Below are 16,684 nucleotides of genomic sequence, written 5' to 3'. Positions count from 1 at the left end.
ACGGCGCCGTTGTTTTGGGTCGCCGGCTGGGATTTGATCCATTGTCCTGGGTGGTAGGCCAAACGGAGGATCCGCTTCGGGAAAGTCGTATTCCTGGTCGTAATGTTGGTGAGTTGACGTTGCTCTTATATCCAATAGTTCCTCCCGACTGTATGTAATAAAACCTAAGATTACCTGAGGTAACAATGTAAGAAATAACACATAAAAAAACAAATACTGCATAGTTTCGAAGGAATGCGAAGCGAGGCGGTCATCTCTGTCGGCGCCGGAAGTATGCAGGAGTGCTCATCAAAGAGACCACTACAATATTGATGGGAAAAAAATTACCTCGTGACCGTCTTTGCTCTGGCCCGAGCCAAAGATGCGGTTGTAAAGGGAATCCAGGGAATTGCTGAAGTCTGACTTCTCAAAGCTGTGGTTGTCTAGAACCTCCAAGGTGTGTAGGACCCTCCCAATGGTGAAGCCTGGTGAAAGCAGAAAAATAATTGAGGTAAAACACAAAATGTTGCTCATTTCCATTTCCCTTACGCACCTAGGGCTGATTAACCCAGACACAGGCCAAGCCTAGTGCTGGGCAAAAAGCATGCTCAATGGAGAATCTCCATTGAAATTGATTTTTAGTCCAAGACTATTCTCAATCTTTGTCAGGGAAAACAGCCCATAGAGTCTGGATAGAGTCTGGATAGAGCCCATAGAGTCTGGATGTATTATGTCATTTTATAGGTGCCTCTTATCAGTGGTTTCTTTACCAGCAGTTGTCTCCTGACATTTATCAAAGGACCAGCGGAACTCCACAGCCTGCCCTCGGTCCTTGACCTGCTCCTCTATTTCTCGCACCTTTGCACGGACCTGATGTAAAAGCATAGATAAGACTGAGATAAGCAGATACGGATGTAAATCTCTCATGGCTCAAAGTGGAAGACAGATTGACTTCATCGTTACTTGTCTTTGTAAGTGTTGACATGCTAAATGCACCGAGGTGTCTGTTTAAAATACTCGCACACGGCTCGGACATCCATGCATACCCCACAAGACATGCCACCATAGGTCTCTTCACAATCCCCAAGTCAAGAACAGACTATGGGAGGCGCATAATACTACGTAGAGCCATGGCTACATGGAACTCTATTCCACATCAGGTAACTGATGCAAGCAGTAGAATCAGATTTAAAAAAACAAATACACCTTAAGGAATAGCAGGGCCTGTGAGGAGACGCACACAGGCACAGACACATGATAAGACACCCACTTTTCATACACGTATACAAGGATTTTGGATTGTAGATATGTGGTAGTAGAGTAGTGGCTGAGGGGAACACACAATGTGTTGTGAAAGGTGTTATGAAATGTAATGTCATGTAATATTTTAAAATTGTTTAGAACTGCCTTAATGTTGCTGGACTCCAGGAAGAGTAGCTGCTACCTTGGCAGCAGCTAATGGGAATCCTTAATACAAATAGGACGGCTGACAGGACAAATACAAATCTCAATCTAGTAGTCAAGAGGCATGCAATGATGGGCTTTCAATCAATCAATCGACAAATGCATTAGTCTCAAAGTGCTGTGCAGCAACCAGCAGGATCATAATGCCAAAGGTACAGTGGCATGGAATATCTCCCTCGGTGGGAAGAAACCTTGACAAGAACCAGACTCTGGGCCTTACCTGCTGTGTAAAGGTGCCGTTGCCCCCTGGCATGGGCAGGTTGGAGGGGGAGATGGGCAATAGGTCCAGCGGGGAACCAGTCTTGTTCCGGCTGTCTGTCAGAGAGTAGTGCCACACCAGGGCACTGGGACAGCACAGCATGATACTCTGACGAAACCAAGACGAGGAGAATAAGAATTTAGGGATGTGACTGACAATAGGGCGGCATATAACCTAGCTGTTAGAGCGTTGGTCCAGTAACCGAAAGGTCACCAGTTTGAATACTCGAGCCAACAATGTAAAACAAATCTGTTAATGTGTCCTTGAAATAGGCAGTTAACCCTAATTTATTGGGAACCTAAGCATTGAAGGTCCACAAGAACACAGTGGACCATGATAGTTTATTGGTGATGTGGACACAAAAGGAACTTGAATCTCTTGACCTGCTCCACTACAGCCCCTTTGATGTGAATGGGTGCATGTTGGGTCCTCTTTTTCCTGTAGTCCACGATCAGATCTTTTGTCTTGCTCACGCTGAGGGAGAGGTTGTTGTCCTGGCACCACACTGCCAGGTCGCTGACCTCCTCCTTATAGGCTGCCTCATCGTTGTCAGTGAGCAGACCTACCACTGTTGTGTCGTCAGGCAACTTAATGATGGTGTTGGAGTCGTACTTGGCCCCGGAGTGTAGGTGAACAGGGAATACAAGAGGAGACTAAGCACGCACCCCTGACAGCCACTGTGTTGAGGATCAACGTGGCAGATATGTTGTTGCCTCCCTTACCACCCGGGAGTGACCCGTCAGGAAGTCCAGGATCCAGTTGCAGAGGGAGGTGTTAAGTCCCAGGGTCCTTAGCTTAGTGATGAGCTTTGAGGGCACTATGGTGTTGAACGCTGAGCTGTAGTCAATGAACAGCATTCTCACATAGGTGTTCCTTTTGTCCAGGTGGAAAATGTCAGTGTGGAATGCGATTGAGATTGCGTCATCTGTGGATGTGTTGGGGCGGTATGCAAACTGGAGTGGGTTTAGGGTTTCCGGGATGATGGTGTTAACTTCTCTAGGGCCGGCGGGACGAAATCGTCCCATCTACGTAACAGCCAGTGGAATCCTGTGGCGCGTTATTCAAATACCTTAGAAATGCTATTACTTCAATTTCTCGAACATATGACTATTTTACACCATTTTAAAGACAAGACTCTCGTTAATCTAACCACACTGTCCGATTTCAAAAAGGCTTTACAACGAAAGCAAAACAGATTATGTCAGCAGAGTACCCAGCCAGAAATAATCAGACACCCATTTTTCAAGCTAGCATATAATGTCACAAAAACCCAGAAGACAGCTAAATGCAGCACTAACCTTTGATGATCTTCATCAGATGACAACCCTAGGACATTATGTTATACAATACATGCATGTTTTGTTCAATCAAGTTCATATTTATATAAAAAAACAGCTTTTTACATTAGCATGTGACGTTCAGAACTAGCATACCCCCCGCAAACTTCCGGTGAATTTACTAAATTACTCACGATAAACGTTCACAAAAAGGATAACAATTATTTTAAGAATTATAGATACAGAACTCCTCTATGCACTCGATATGTCCGATTTTAAAATAGCTCTTCGGTGAAAGCACATTTTGCAATATTCTCAGTAGATAGCCCGGCATCACAGGGCTAGCTATTTAGACACCCAGCAAGTTTAGCACTCACCAAAGTCAGATTTACTATAAGAAAAATGTTATTACCTTTGGTGTTCTTCGTCAGAATGCACTCCCAGGACTTCTACTTCAATAACAAATGTTGGTTTGGTCCCAAATAATCCATAGTTATATCCAAATAGCGGCGTTTTGTTCGTGCGTTCAAGACACTATCCGAAAGGGTAAATAAGGGTTACGAGCATGGCGCATTTCGTGACAAAAAAATTCTAAATATTCCATTACCGTACTTCGAAGCATGTCAACCGCTGTTTAAAATCCATTTTTATGCCATTTTTCTCGTAAAAAAAACGATAATATTCCGACCGGGAATCTGCATTTAGGTAAACAGACGAAAGAAAATAAAGCATGGGGTCAACTCGGGCACGCGCCTAAGCCCATAGTACTCTGATCGGCCACTTGCCAAAAGCGATAATGTGTTTCAGCCAGAGGCTGCCTCGATATCGTTCAGCTTTTTCCCGGGCTCTGAGAGCCTATGGGAGCCGTAGGAAGTGTCACGTTAGAGCAAAGATCCTCAGTCTTCAATAAAAAGAGCCCAGATGAACAACAACTTGTCAGACAGGCCACTTCCTATATAGAATCCTCTCAGGTTTTTGCCTGCCATATGCGTTCTGTTATACTCACAGACACCATCCAAACAGTTTTAGAAACTTTAGGGTGTTTTCTATCCAAAGCCAATAATTATATGCATATTCTAGTTACTGGGCAGGAGTAGTAACCAGATTAAATCGGGTATGTTTTTTATCCGGCCGTGTCAATACTGCCCCCTACCCCCAACAGGTTAATGTGAACCATGACAAGCCTTTCAAAGCATTTCATGGCTACCGACGTGAGTAGTAGTCATTTAGGCAGGTTACCTTCGTTTTCTTGGGCACAGGGACTATGGTGGTCTGCTTTTAACATGTATGTATTACAGACTCGGTCAGGGAGAGGTTGAAAATGTCAGTGAAGACACTTGCCAGTTGGTCTGAGCATGCTTTGAGTACACATCCTGGTAATTCGTCTGGCCCGTGGCTTTGTGAATGTTGGCCTGTTTAACCTCTCTTGGGTAGGGGGCAGTATTTTCACCTCCGGATGAAAAGCGTGCCCAAAGTAAACTGCCTGTTACTCAGGCCCAGAAGCTAGGATATGCATATAATTGGTAGATTTGGATAGAAAACACTAAAGTTTCTAAAACTGTTAAAATAATGTCTGTGAGTATAACAGAACTGATATGGAAGGCGAAACCCCGAGGACAAACCATCCAGGGGAAAATAAATTGAGGTCATAGGATTTTCCATTTGTTTTCTATGGGATACCCTTGTTATTAGGAACCTAGCTGCAGTTCTTATGGCTTCCACTAGATGTCAACCGTCTTTAAAAATTGTTCAATGTTTTTCTTTTGAGAAATGAAGAAGTAGTGCTATTAATTGTAAGTGTCACTCCAGGTGGACTACTGTTTTGATGCGCGTGAACTGGAGCGTGCTTCATGTTGTTTTTATCCGGTATTGGAAACAGTTTATTCCATCTTAAATTTTATCGATTATTTACGTTTTAGGGTACCTGAGGTTGGATTAGGAATGTTGTTTGAAATGTTTGGACCAAGTTTACAGGTAACTTATTAGACACTTTGTAGGCATGTTGGGCGAGTTGAAACCGGTGTATTTCTGAATCAAACGCGTCAAATAAATGGGACATAAAGGACATTATCGAACAAAAGGACCATTTGTGATGTTTCTGGGACATTTTGGAGTGCCAACAGAAGAAGATCTTCAAAAGGTAAGGCATGAATTATATCGCTATTTCTGACTTTTGTGGCGCACCTGCCTGGTTGAAATATGATTTTCATGTGTTTGTATGCGGGGCGCTGTCCTCAGATAATCGCATGGTTTGCTTTCGCCGTAAAGCCTTTTTGCAATCTGACACAGCGGCTGGATTAACAAGAAGTTAAGCTTTATTTTGATGTATAACACATTTTCAAGAATGTTAAATATTTGAATTTTGTATTTCTGAATTTCGCGCTAACATCACCAGATGTTGGCCAGGTGGGAAGCTACAGTCCCACCTGCCCATAAGAAGTTAAAGGTCTTGCTCACATCGGCTACCGAGAGCGTGATCACACAGTCGTCCAGAACAGCTGGTGCTCTCATGCATGCTTCAGTGTTGCTTGCCTAGAAAGCGGCAACTTTTGGCTGCCCGGCCAAACTGAGCAATCGGGGGAGAAGGGCCATGGTCAGGGAGGTGACCAAGAACCCGACGGTCACTCTGACAGAGCTCTAGAGTTCCTCTGTGGAGATGGGAGAACCCTCCAGAAGGACAACCACCTCAACAGCACTCTACCATTCAGGCCTTTATGATAGTGGTGCCACAGGCCTTTATGAGAGTGGTGCCAGACAGAAGCCACTCCTCAGTAAAAGGAACATGACAGCCCGCTTGGAGTTAGCCAAAATGCACCTAAAGGACTCTCTGACCATGTGAAACAAGATTCTCTGGTCTGATAAAACCAAGATTGAACTCTTTGGCCTGAATGCCAAACGTCACGTCTGGAATAAACTTGGCACATCCCTACGGTGAAGTATGGTGGTGGCAGCATCATGCCGCGTCAGTGTTTTTCAGCGGCAGGGACTGAAAGACTAGTCAGGATCAAGGAAAAGATGAACGGAGCAAAGTACAGAGAGATCCTTGATGAAAACCTGCTCCAGAGAGCTCAGGACCTCCGACTGGGGCTAAGGTTCACCTTCAACAGGACAACAGCCATAAGCACACAGCCAAGATAGCACAGGAGTAGCTTCGGGACAAGTCTCTGAATGTACTTTAGTGGCCCAGCCAGAAGCCGATTTAATCAATTATAGAAAAAGGCTGTAACCTAACAAAATGTGGAAAAAGGTCAAGGGGTCTGAATACTTTACGAAGGCACTGTAAATATAACATGGAAAATCAGGAACAATCACAACACTGAACATTTTACCAAAGCTAGTTCACCAACTTAGTCATGTACCATACTAGCCTGATGGCTTAGCAGTAATATTAATAGTACTGCAGTAGCAGTAATAGGCAATCCATTCAGTTCAGTGGGAAGGCTATTGAGTGCGTTTGTGTACCTGTAGCATGCAGCTGAGCCCAAACACCAAGGGCCTGTGTTGAGGGCAGATGTAGAAGTCTGTAAAGGGGGTCTGGGGCTGATTGCCCCCTGCGGGCTGGGAGGTGGGCGTGGGGGGCAGGGCGTTCCCTGGCTGCGCCAGGATGCTGTGGGCCGGGTGTCCCCCGGCGCCGGGCCCCAGGCTCCCGTCACTTAGCAGCAGGTTGAGGCGTCGCGTGCAGAAATAGGCCAGCCTCCGGGACAGGTAGGCCGACTGCACAAATTCCCCTAAGTACTGATGGAGGGGACATGACTCACAAGGTCAGTACACACTCTGATATGTGATCACAACAATGGAATACGGGGGAAAATAGAGGAGAGGGTAGCTAAATCAGCTTCAATGACTAACCTGTAAAAGTTAACCTGTAACACAGTGCAGGTAAATACATTTGCTTCCAAGTGGATTAAACTGCACCGCCAGGGACATATTACTGAAATGTTTTTCGTTACATAGGTTATTGTTAGAAGACTGCTAATGAACTTGGTGCTTGGCGTCACCCTGAGAGTGTCACATTAACAAAATGTACCATTTCTGCACAAAAGTTTGTTTGAAAAAGTAGCTTACAATGCCCCCAAATGCATAATTACAAGATGCCAGAAACACTGGACATTTCCTGATTCTTGAAGATACAGAGATGTAATTTGAGTGTCTCCTTAAGTTACTCTTTCCACGTGAAATGTGTGGTTTGTAACATGGAGAATGAAAACCATCACTGCAGTAGGAGAAAGATAGCCTAGTGGTTACAGCATTGGGCCAGTAACTTAAAAGTCGCTAGTTTGAATCCCTGCACTGACAAGATGAAACATCTGCCAATGTGCTCAAGCAAGGCACTTAACCCTAATTGTTAATAGCAGACCCTGGCCGTGACCTCAACTCTCCAAAGGTGTCTCAGGGGGAGCTGGGATATGCAAGAAAACACATTTCCAATACACACTTGTGTGAAATACGAAAAACATAAGCAACCACAAAAGTATTAAGATGATGGGTGCTGTATGGATGGTATATAGGCATTACCTGTAGCAGGAGGGGCAGCAGCAGCTTTAGAAGCTCGTCCTCTCCAGGTCGGACCTTCTCGGAGCATTCCAACACCCACGTGAGGAACTCGTGTCTGTCTAGCATGCCATCCTGGACGCAAGCAAACAACCGTTTGTTATTGCTTGGTCTTCTACAACAAAGTATTTAGGGTAAATTAATCCTATGAAATTACTCCATTTCACTATTACTTCAGGGAGGTTTTAAAATGCCTCGCAAAGAAGGGCACCTATTTGTAGAAAAAGCAGAATCTGAATATCCCTTTGAGCATACTGAAGTTATTAATTACGCTTTGGATGGTGTATCAATACACCCAGTCACTACAAAGATACAGGTGTCCTTCTTAACTCAGTTGCCGGAGAGGAAGGAAACTGCTCAGGGATTTCACCATGAGGCCAATGGTGATTTTAAAACAGTTAGAGTTTAATAGCTGTGAAGGGAGAAAACTGAGGATGGATGAACATTGTAGTTACACCACAATACTAACCTGTACAGAATAAAAATATTCCAAAACATGTATCCTGTTTGCAATAAGGCACTAAAGTAATACTGCAAAAAATGTGGCAAAGAAATGTACTTTTTGTCCTAAATACAAAGCATGTTTGGGGAAAATCCAACGTCACCAAGTACCAATCTTCATATTTTCAAGCATGGTGATGTCTGTATCATGTTTTGGATATGCTCATCATCAGCAAAGACTAAGTAAACGGAACAGAGCTTAGCATTGGAAAAATCCTAGAGGAAAACCTGGTTTAGTCTGCTTTCCAACAGACACTGGGAGAAAAATGTACCTTTCAGCAGGACAATAAGCTAAAACTCCAATGCCAAATATACACAAGTTTCTTACCAAGACAACATTGAATGATCCTGAGTGGCCTAGTTAAAGTTTTTATTTAAATATACTTAAATCTATGGCAAGGCTTGAAAATGGCTGTCTATCAAATTATCAACCACCAACTTGACAGAGCTTGAAGACTTTCAAAAAGAATAATGGTCAAATATTGTACAATCCAAGTGTGCAAAGCTCTTAGAGACTTATCCAACAAGACTCACAGCTGTAATCGCTGCCAAAGGTGATTCAAACTAATCAAGATAGTGTTTTATTTTTAATTAATCTAAAATAAATATTAGAACATTTCTTCCACTTTGACATGAGTATTTCGTGCAGAAGATAAAAAATAAAAAAAGAGAATTAAATACCTTTTAATACCAATTTGTAACAACAAAATGTGGAATAAGTCAAGGGGTGTGAATACTTTCTGAAGGCACTGTACATCAGTGTAAACAATGAGCTGTTTCATGTGGGCTAGCTATAGATTACCATCATAAAATATCCAAAGTGAACTGTTTTTTCTTGTTTGTGATGCTATGTTTGCATCTGGCCTTAATCATAAAATCCATACATTAAATGTCTTATCGCTTACCTCATGGTTTAGTTTAACAAAGAAATGACTGGCCCTCTAACAATAAGCTAACTTGATAGCAGTTTACTGACATTTTCCCCTTCAATGAACCACAAATTATACAGTGACATAGTGAAATAGGGCTAAACTATCACAACAGCCATTGCAGACAACTGTGTAAAGCTAACATCAAAGTAACAATTCTAACCAAGTAACAACTCAATTTCAAACTGTTCAGTGAAAGAATATGTGTTTTGCTTATCACAAACGCATCAGAAAAGGCAGATACATATGTCCCTGGTTGAGGCAGGCAGACATATGAAAACATGAAGACAGACAGTGAGACAGACATGCAACCCGACACAGGCAGACAAACAGACAAAGAAACAGACAAACCAAAGGACCATCCAACCTGGAACATGAACATGGCCAGCTTCTCGTTGTACTCCCACTGCTTCATGGCCATATCCACCTCGGCCGAGGTGGCCGGGAGAGGAGAGCCACAGCCCTGGCTGGGAGACTGGCGGTAGAACTCAGCCACCTTCTGCAACTGTTCCCACAGGTACTTTGTGATGATCTGAGTCCATTCTGCAGTGCAGACAGAAAGAACATAGTTAATTCATCACAATGGCATATGCTCCTGTTAATGCAGCATGACTGAGCAAAATTCTAGAGCTATAGCAGCCTATCTTTTCTAAATGGCAGTGAACACACCCAGGATATTGGAATGTTACATTACTGACGAGCTTTGGCCACAGGGGGGTAGCTGGAAAATGCTCAATCATAAAAAAAAACATGGTGTTCCTTGGAGGATAGGCTATATATTATTTTAAGGAGTGTTTGCTTACCTATGCAGGGGTCAATCACGTGCCGCTTCTTGACTTTTGTTTCTGTAATGGCGGCGTGATACGCACAGGTCATCTTGATCATCCATGCTGAACGCATCACAGGTACTGTGTACTTGGCCAAGTAGCCAAAAACCTCCTCCTTTTTACTAAAGATCGGCACCTAGCACACCAACACAATTTAACAAAACAGGTTTGATGGAGGATGATGCTGCAGAATATTTTTTATAATTTTAAGTGAGTTTGTGAGAGTGCTGTTATAATTTTAAGTGAGCAATTTTAAGAGTGTTGAAGAACAGTGAGCCTGATTCGAACCCATACTGACAGTGGTACATGTGCTCCAGATGCAGTGCATAGGTCACTAGACCGCCCCAGGCCAGAACACAACATATTTCTTTCACAATGTAGTGCTCTGCTGAATGTGCCCCGCAGGGATGTTTTTGGTACAAAGTCCTACCTTCTTGGCCAGCTGGGTGAGTGGTTTAGTTCCAGCCAAATCTGTAAACCAGTTGTTGATTGAGCTCTGTGACCTGGCAGTAACGAGCCAGAAATTGTCCTTCTGGTTAACCTGCGGCTTCCGTTTGCCTGTGTCTGGAAATGTGTTGTAGCGCAGCTTCTCTGCAATGATGCTGCTGAAATTTGAACTAATCTGTTGGGGTAATAGGGATGCAATAAACAAGAGATCCTACTGTACATACAACATGAATCATGATTCACTACATGTGACACTAGAGAAATATTACGAGTAGAAGATCACCTTTGAGGGATTGAAGTTGACATTTTTAGCACTTCCATGTTCATCCCCTGACACTGCCGGTTGATTATTAAATCCTTGCTTCACATTCAACGCAGTCAATTCATCCTGGAACAGAAATTTACATAATATCTCGTGAAATTCAGACCATGCAGTTGATGAAGTCATGCAATGAACACCTGAACACAAAACAAATGGTGAATAGCTCAGTGGGGGATTGAGTAGCTAGATAATAAAATTTAGTTTACAGTTATATATTTTAGTCATTTCGCAGAAAGAAGCTCTTATCCAGAGCGACTTACAGTTAGTGCATTCATCTTAAGAGGACTCTGTGAGACAACCACATCGCAGTAAGTTCATTTTTTAATCAGCAAAGTCAGTACTAGTAGGAAAAGATAATTGCACCTTTTTTTGGGGGGGGGTACAGATGTCATATATAAAATAGGGAAGGGTTTCAGACATTCTGGATGTGGCAGAGCGGTTTCTGGGATTGGAGGACTTCTCGGCGAATGAGTTACACAATAGGCTGTGACGAGCCGTACTGCCCTATCAGGCCCCATAGCCTGAGTGCAGAGAAATGGAAATTTGAAGAATGGATGAAGTGGGAGTTTGTTTTGCTTTGTTTTGTTTTGTTGACTATTTTAGTTGTGAGGAGTGAGTTAGATTCCCAATCAAGTACGGTTTTCTTTTTTACTTTGAATCCAGTAGTGGGCGGCAATACAACTTTTGTGATGTAGTCCACCCTAAAACCCCACCGAAGCTGGTCATGTCTATATGGGATACAACTTTTGTCAAATTGCTGCGTAAGTTCTTCTAGACCTGCTACGAAAAGTCAATTGACAAAAGCTGTATCCCCTCTAGACAAAACCGAAGAAGAGCTAGGGTTTCAGATGTTTTTGGAAGATGGGCAAGGACTCTGCTGTTATTGCATCAGGGGGAAGCTAGTTACACCATTGGGGTGCCAAGACAGAGAAGAGCACTAACTGCTGAGCGGGAGTTGACCTCCCATATGGGTGGGACTGCCAAGAGACCAGAGGTGGCAATTATTTTTACTAAGTCTAAGGATCCTATGCCTGGAAAGTGAACTGACATGTCACTGTAATCAGCAGAAGCTCTACATCATGACCAATAGTTTCCCACAGCAATTTGTACAAAAGTAGTCTCCTGGCACAGTAAATGAGAGCTCCAGACAGTGCTAGCTTGCTAAAATTAAATGGCTAACGTTATCTAGCTAATTAACTATGGTATTGGTAGCTAAACTAGTAGTTCACGTTTGTTAAACTATATAGTTAGCTAGACAAACATTGTAGATTATAATTGCTAGACACACATCCATGCTAACATTAGCTATGTTAGCACAACATGCAAGGGTTCTCCCCAAAGAATGTAAGAGGCGATGCGCCACCTTCTGGCAATTTTTTGGCAGTTACAGGTGTTAAAAAACGCAAAAATATCTGAGTCCTCTGGCTGAACTCAGCAGCACCACCTTGTTAAATCCTGGGGAGAACCCTCAATGGTAACGTTAACCGTTTGCCAATTTGTGAAAATGAAGGCATTTAGCTAGCTAACGTAGCTGCTAAATATGCTAGCTAAGTAGCTTGTTATCAAGCTGCTCCAAAATGAATCCGAGTTGTGTATCTAGTTAACTAACGTTACATTAAATGCAAGCAAGTTTACCTAATCTGCAACCATGCAAGTAACGTGAATGGTTCGTGCACTAATTTGATAACTTGAAATATTGACAAATTATCTCTCGTAAAGTTAACATTTTGTTTACGTTAGAAAAGGTTGGCTAGCTAACTACGAGCTAGAATGCTACTGTTATCAAGCTAACATTACCTGGTTGATGTTTAGCAAACTGAAAAGCCAAGTAACGTTAGCGGTTCATTATTATTGCTAGAGAGACTGGCTTGGGCCTGTGATAGCCGTCTGGGACTAGCTAGCAACCATAGTTAGTTAGCTAAGGGGACTCCTTTCCAAATAACAGTAGCTAGGCTCTTTGTGTCAATTTGTCTTTGCAACGTTGGTTTTAGAAACGATTTAAGTTTCTGACCTCTTTTTGCTTTGGGTCTTGAGGATAAACGTCCGGAGGTCCGAGTCGTGGCCGCTTCAGTGGCCGGTGTTCGTAACTCAGGATCCCAAAAGCAGCCATCATTCAGCGGCATCACAGCCAAGGCTTTTCTCTTTCCGTTGGGCTCACTAGTTACCACAGCCACAAAGTCTATATTATGGCTAAATCCCGCCTATTTCTCCAATTTCTCTTCTCATAGTCTGATTTTAAACTTAACCACACTGTCAACCTCACCTTAAATGAAGGCCAATAAACGATTTCCCCCCCATTATTTTTTACGATATAGGCAATTTTGACTTTGTGGAGTCTTGGAAGCCGGAAGGACGCTGATGTAGACAAGAAAACTCAAAATACGCTCGTCACTAGTTACCATAGCCACAAAGTCATACACCCCGCCTATTTCTAACATGTATCTTCTTAAAATCTTATTTTAAACCTAACCCTAACCCCCTTACTGCTAATTTTATACCCAACCCTAACCATACATTAAGGCCAAAAAGCAAATGTTGGTTTTTATAAATTTTTACGATATCGTTCTTTTTTTTTTTTTTACTTTGTACCTGTGGTAATTACATGTAATTTGTAATGTGCCGAATATACATTCATTCACATTCTACAAAATAGCTAATAATATTCTTTCTTCTTTCCACCCATTTTTATTCATGCGATAGGTTTGTTTATAAACCGGGTAGTTTAGATCCTGGATGTTGATTGGCTGAAACCTAATTGTACTTGTTGGCGTTAATTATTATTATTAGTATTCCTCTTCTTCCCCATAAGGCAAAATTAAAATGCAAATTCCCATGAAATGGTGAGGCCTTGGAAGGTGCAACTAAAGACAGTATGAAGATAGGCAAAAACTGCTTCTCCAATAGAAATCCTCGATAAACACTTGTAGACCATGTCATAGCAATGTAGCACCAGCTGCATACCACCCTGCAACCCACTGCTGGATTGCCTCTCTGAAGCTAAGCAGGGTTGGTCCTGGTCAGTCCCTCAATGGGAGACCAGACACTGCTGGAAGTGGTGTTGGAGAGCCAGTAGGGACATTTCCCATCGGTCTAAGGATATCCCCAGGGCAGTGAAGGGGACATTGCCCTTTATAGGGTGCTGTCTTTCAGAAGGGAGGTTAAACAGGTGTCCTGACTCTCTGTGGTCATTAAAAATCCCATGGCTCATAGTTTAAGAGTGTTAACCCTGGTGTCACGCCTAAATTCCCAACCTGGCCCCATTCCATCATGACCACCTCATCAGGTGGGTGCTACACATTGATGAGGTGAGTTTCCCCCAACCATTTAAAGTGCTTTGAGTACCTCAGTTGCTAGAAAAGTGCTATATATATATCCAATCAATTATTAAACTTGTGCAGAAACACGTAATTGGGTTTTGCGCCGAACTGCACATGTGCAGGTTGTCAAATCAAAGGCACTCCTTCAATATGAAGTTGTTTTTGATTCAATTTAAAACGGGTCACATTTCAATCATATGCCGACGTTATGACCTCCCAAGAAAATTATCTTCGGTTACAGTCACAGCCGTGTATATTCCTCCTCAAGCCAATACCACAATGGCCCTCAAGGAACTACACTGGACTTTATGCAAACTGGAAACCACATATCCAGAAACTGCATTTATTGTACCTGGGAAATTTCACAAAGCAAATTTGAGGAAATATCAAATTTCACATTCTTAAAATAAATTTGTGATCCTAACTGACCTAAGACAGGGCATTTTTATCAGGAGTAAATGTCAGGAATTGTGAAAAACCGAGTTTAAATGTATTATTTGGCTAAGGTGTATATAAACTTCCGACTTCAACTGTACATACATACATACATACATACATACATACATACATACATACATACATACATACATACATACATACACACTATGAATTCTTTTAGATTAATGCTATAAATCAATATCTGAATGTGCTACATGATGAAACCCCTTTGTCCTGCTGCCCTACAATGTACCGATTGCAGGCATGTGCTTTGTCAGTGGCTGTGGCATAGGGTTCAGCCAGGAGTTGATGGAAAGTCAGAAGAGTGAATTAAATGGTAGGAGGGACATCCCAGCTTCAAGTGGTTTCAGATTTCACATCCTACTTCCCATAGGCTCCGGAAATATACTGCTGTGTTTGTGGGAACCAGCTCTATCACTCAATGCAAGCCATTTTAATCTACATTCTCCACAGATCGATTTATAAGTGAAAACGTCAATCGGAACCGGAACCAGAACCAGAACCACACAGGTCCCCTAAACAGGGGACTACATCTAAAAGATTTTTCATGGAAAAGTTATTTTCATTTGCACTACGTCATCATGGACAGCCCTTTATCCGCAAAAAGTCAGTTTAATGGAAACATCTCTGGTGGGAAAATAAACATTGTTTTATCTAGATTTTAGAATATTCACATGAAAATCTGTCACAAACTGGATGGAAACCTGGCTTCTCATTGACTTCTCAAACCCCAGCCATGATCTGCTTGGTCTGTTTCGCAAGCGTTCCCAAAAGTCTTGCAATGTTGCGCCACTGGGTTTAGAAACTTTGTGGTGAAACCATGCATGATGGTAAAGGCCCAAAGGCCACACCCTCTAATGCAATGCTATGCCAATTGGTCACATGGTGGCGCTATAACAAGCGATTGAAGATGTAAAACTTTGAAAGGTCACGCCCCTCACCCTGTGTGACCTAGTCATGAAATTTGGTACATATGTCACTCTGTACAAGGAACATGTTTGGATTGGTGGGAGTCGGAGGAAGTGCAATGACGCAAAAGCAAAACAATGGCATTAAGTATAAACCTACGTCCCTGGAATACAAGCCAACTGGAATTACTTAACGAATCAAGTTTCATTTGTCACATACACGTGTTTAGCAGATGTTATTGTGGGTGTAGCGAAATGCTTGTGTTTCTAGCTCCAACAGTGCAGTAATATCTAACAAGTAATAACTAACAATTTCACAACAATACAGACAAATCTAAAGTAAAGGAATGGGAGAATATGTAAATATATGGGCGAGCAGTGTCAGAGCAGCTTAGACTAAGATACAATTGAAAAGGATAGAATACAGTATATACATATGAGATGAGTAATGCAAAATATGTAAACATTATTTAAGTGACCAGTGTTCCATTATTAAAGTGGCCAGTGATTTCAAGTCTATGTATATAGGGCAGTAGCCTCAAAGGTGCAGGGTCGAGTAGCTGGGTGGTAGCCGGCTAGTGATGGCTATTTAACAGTCTGATGACCTTGAGATAGAAGCTGTTCTTCAGTCTCTCGGTCCCAGCTTTGATATACCTGTACTGACCTTGCCTTCTGGATGATAGCGGGTGAACAGGCAGTGGCTCGGGTGGTTGTTGTCCTTGATGATCTTTTTGGCCTTCCTCGGGTGCTGTAGGTGTCCTAAAGGGCAGGTAGTTTGCCTCTGGTGATGCGTTGGGCAGACTGCACCACCCTCTGGAGAGCCCTGCGGTTGCGGGCGGTGCAGTTGCCGTACCAGGTGGTGATACAGCCCGACAGGATTGTGCATCTGTAAAAGTTTGTGAGGCTTTTAGGTGCCAAGCCATATTTCTTCAGCCTGCAGAGGTTGAATAGGCGCTGCTGCACCTTCTTCACCACACGATCTGTGTGGGTGGACCATTTCAGTTTGTCACTGATGTGTACGCAGAGGAACTTTCCACCTTCTCCACTGCGGTCCCGTCGATGTGGATAGGGGAGTGCTTTCTCGGCTGTTTCCTGAAGCTCATTTGTTTGGTTGGTGTTGGGTGAGGTTATTTTCCTGGAACCACACACTTGAGTTGGAGGCGTGCGTGGCCACGCAGTCATGGGTGTATAGTAGGGGGCTGAGCACGCATCCTTGTGGGGCCCCAGTGTTGAGGATCAGCGAAGTGGAGGTCTTGTTTCCTACCTTCACCACGTGGGGGCGGCCCGTCAGGAAGTCCAGGACCCAGTTGCACAGGACGGGGTTCAGACCCAGGGCCTCGAGCTTAATGATGAGCTTGGAGGGTACTATGGTGTTGAATGCTGAGCTATACTCAATGAACAGCATTGTTACAGAGATATTCCTCTTGTCCAGATGGGATAGGGC

At 43.0% G+C, this 16,684-nt stretch overlaps 1 protein-coding gene across 2 annotated transcripts in view; it reads right to left on the bottom strand.

The window, feature by feature from the left end:
- LOC106611503 (mediator of RNA polymerase II transcription subunit 12) overlaps window positions 1-12,943 on the bottom strand; it is a 105,745-nt gene extending 92,802 nt beyond the window's left edge. The window contains exons 1-10 of one of the 2 annotated variants that reach the window (XM_045723825.1): window positions 12,568-12,943; window positions 10,518-10,622; window positions 10,218-10,409; window positions 9,764-9,923; window positions 9,328-9,503; window positions 7,495-7,605; window positions 6,442-6,714; window positions 1,664-1,810; window positions 750-849; window positions 328-464 (exon numbers count right to left, since the gene is read on the bottom strand). In XM_045723825.1, coding sequence (XP_045579781.1) covers window positions 328-464; window positions 750-849; window positions 1,664-1,810; window positions 6,442-6,714; window positions 7,495-7,605; window positions 9,328-9,503; window positions 9,764-9,923; window positions 10,218-10,409; window positions 10,518-10,622; window positions 12,568-12,669 — 1,503 coding nt within the window. In that variant the 5' untranslated portion in view covers window positions 12,670-12,943. The remainder of the gene's footprint in view (window positions 1-327; window positions 465-749; window positions 850-1,663; window positions 1,811-6,441; window positions 6,715-7,494; window positions 7,606-9,327; window positions 9,504-9,763; window positions 9,924-10,217; window positions 10,410-10,517; window positions 10,623-12,567) is intronic. The other variant, XM_014211769.2, reaches the window with a different exon arrangement.
- Window positions 12,944-16,684: the final 3,741 nt, after the last annotated feature.

Source organism: Salmo salar, chromosome ssa09 (genome assembly GCF_905237065.1).
Source record: "Salmo salar chromosome ssa09, Ssal_v3.1, whole genome shotgun sequence".
Taxonomy (NCBI): Eukaryota; Metazoa; Chordata; class Actinopteri; order Salmoniformes; family Salmonidae; genus Salmo; species Salmo salar.
This window is presented reverse-complemented; position numbering and strand designations above follow the sequence as displayed.